Source organism: Ceratina calcarata, unplaced genomic scaffold (assembly GCF_001652005.2).
Source record: "Ceratina calcarata isolate Rehan_Ccalc_2016 unplaced genomic scaffold, ASM165200v1 scaffold351.2, whole genome shotgun sequence".
Classification (NCBI taxonomy): Eukaryota; Metazoa; Arthropoda; class Insecta; order Hymenoptera; family Apidae; genus Ceratina; species Ceratina calcarata.
In genome coordinates, this window is record NW_017158043.1 from 1,454,801 (window position 1) to 1,455,329 (window position 529).

Consider the following 529-nt stretch of genomic DNA (forward strand, 5'->3'; position numbering starts at 1 on the left):
AAAGTATTGGTTCAATTTTGCTCTTTACTGTATTTTCTTTGGAAAAATATATTTTATTTTACCTGTGGATCAAAGGTTTGGGTTTCATATTATGGAGGTATGCGACGCCACGTGCACATTGTAATGCCCAGCTCATCGCATGACCTGCTGTGTACCTTGGCTGGGGATTGCAATGTAAAACTGAAATAAAGTATTACACATAAGCATACTATAGTATTATTGACCAGCGTTCCCTGTCGCGGCTTCACCCACGACATTTCTCCCTTTGCATCTAAAGTCAGTACAGAGCGGTTCACCGAAATGTAGCCATCTAAGTATCTCCTTCATTTGCGATGACAGGAAGATTATTTTGTATACAATGTAAATGGCATCAAAGATGAATGCATTGCACATGTTCTTTTCTGAGCCATCGTTATAATTTTTAGCAACTTCCCACTCGTCACTGTTAAAAATCAGTGACATTGGTGTAAATGAATGTTATATTTAATTTCAAAATAAAAATTTTGTGACTCAGAAGTCACGTTTAAGT

General features: G+C 36.9%; 1 protein-coding gene across 1 annotated transcript in view; it reads right to left on the bottom strand.

Moving 5' to 3' along the window:
* LOC113464389 (mitogen-activated protein kinase kinase kinase 7-like) overlaps positions 1-427 on the bottom strand; it is a 3,761-nt gene extending 3,334 nt beyond the window's left edge. The window contains exon 1 of the mRNA XM_026813835.1: positions 63-427. Within this exon, the coding sequence (XP_026669636.1) occupies positions 63-136 (74 nt within the window). The 5' untranslated portion in view covers positions 137-427. The remainder of the gene's footprint in view (positions 1-62) is intronic.
* Between the last annotated feature and the right edge of the window lie 102 nt (positions 428-529).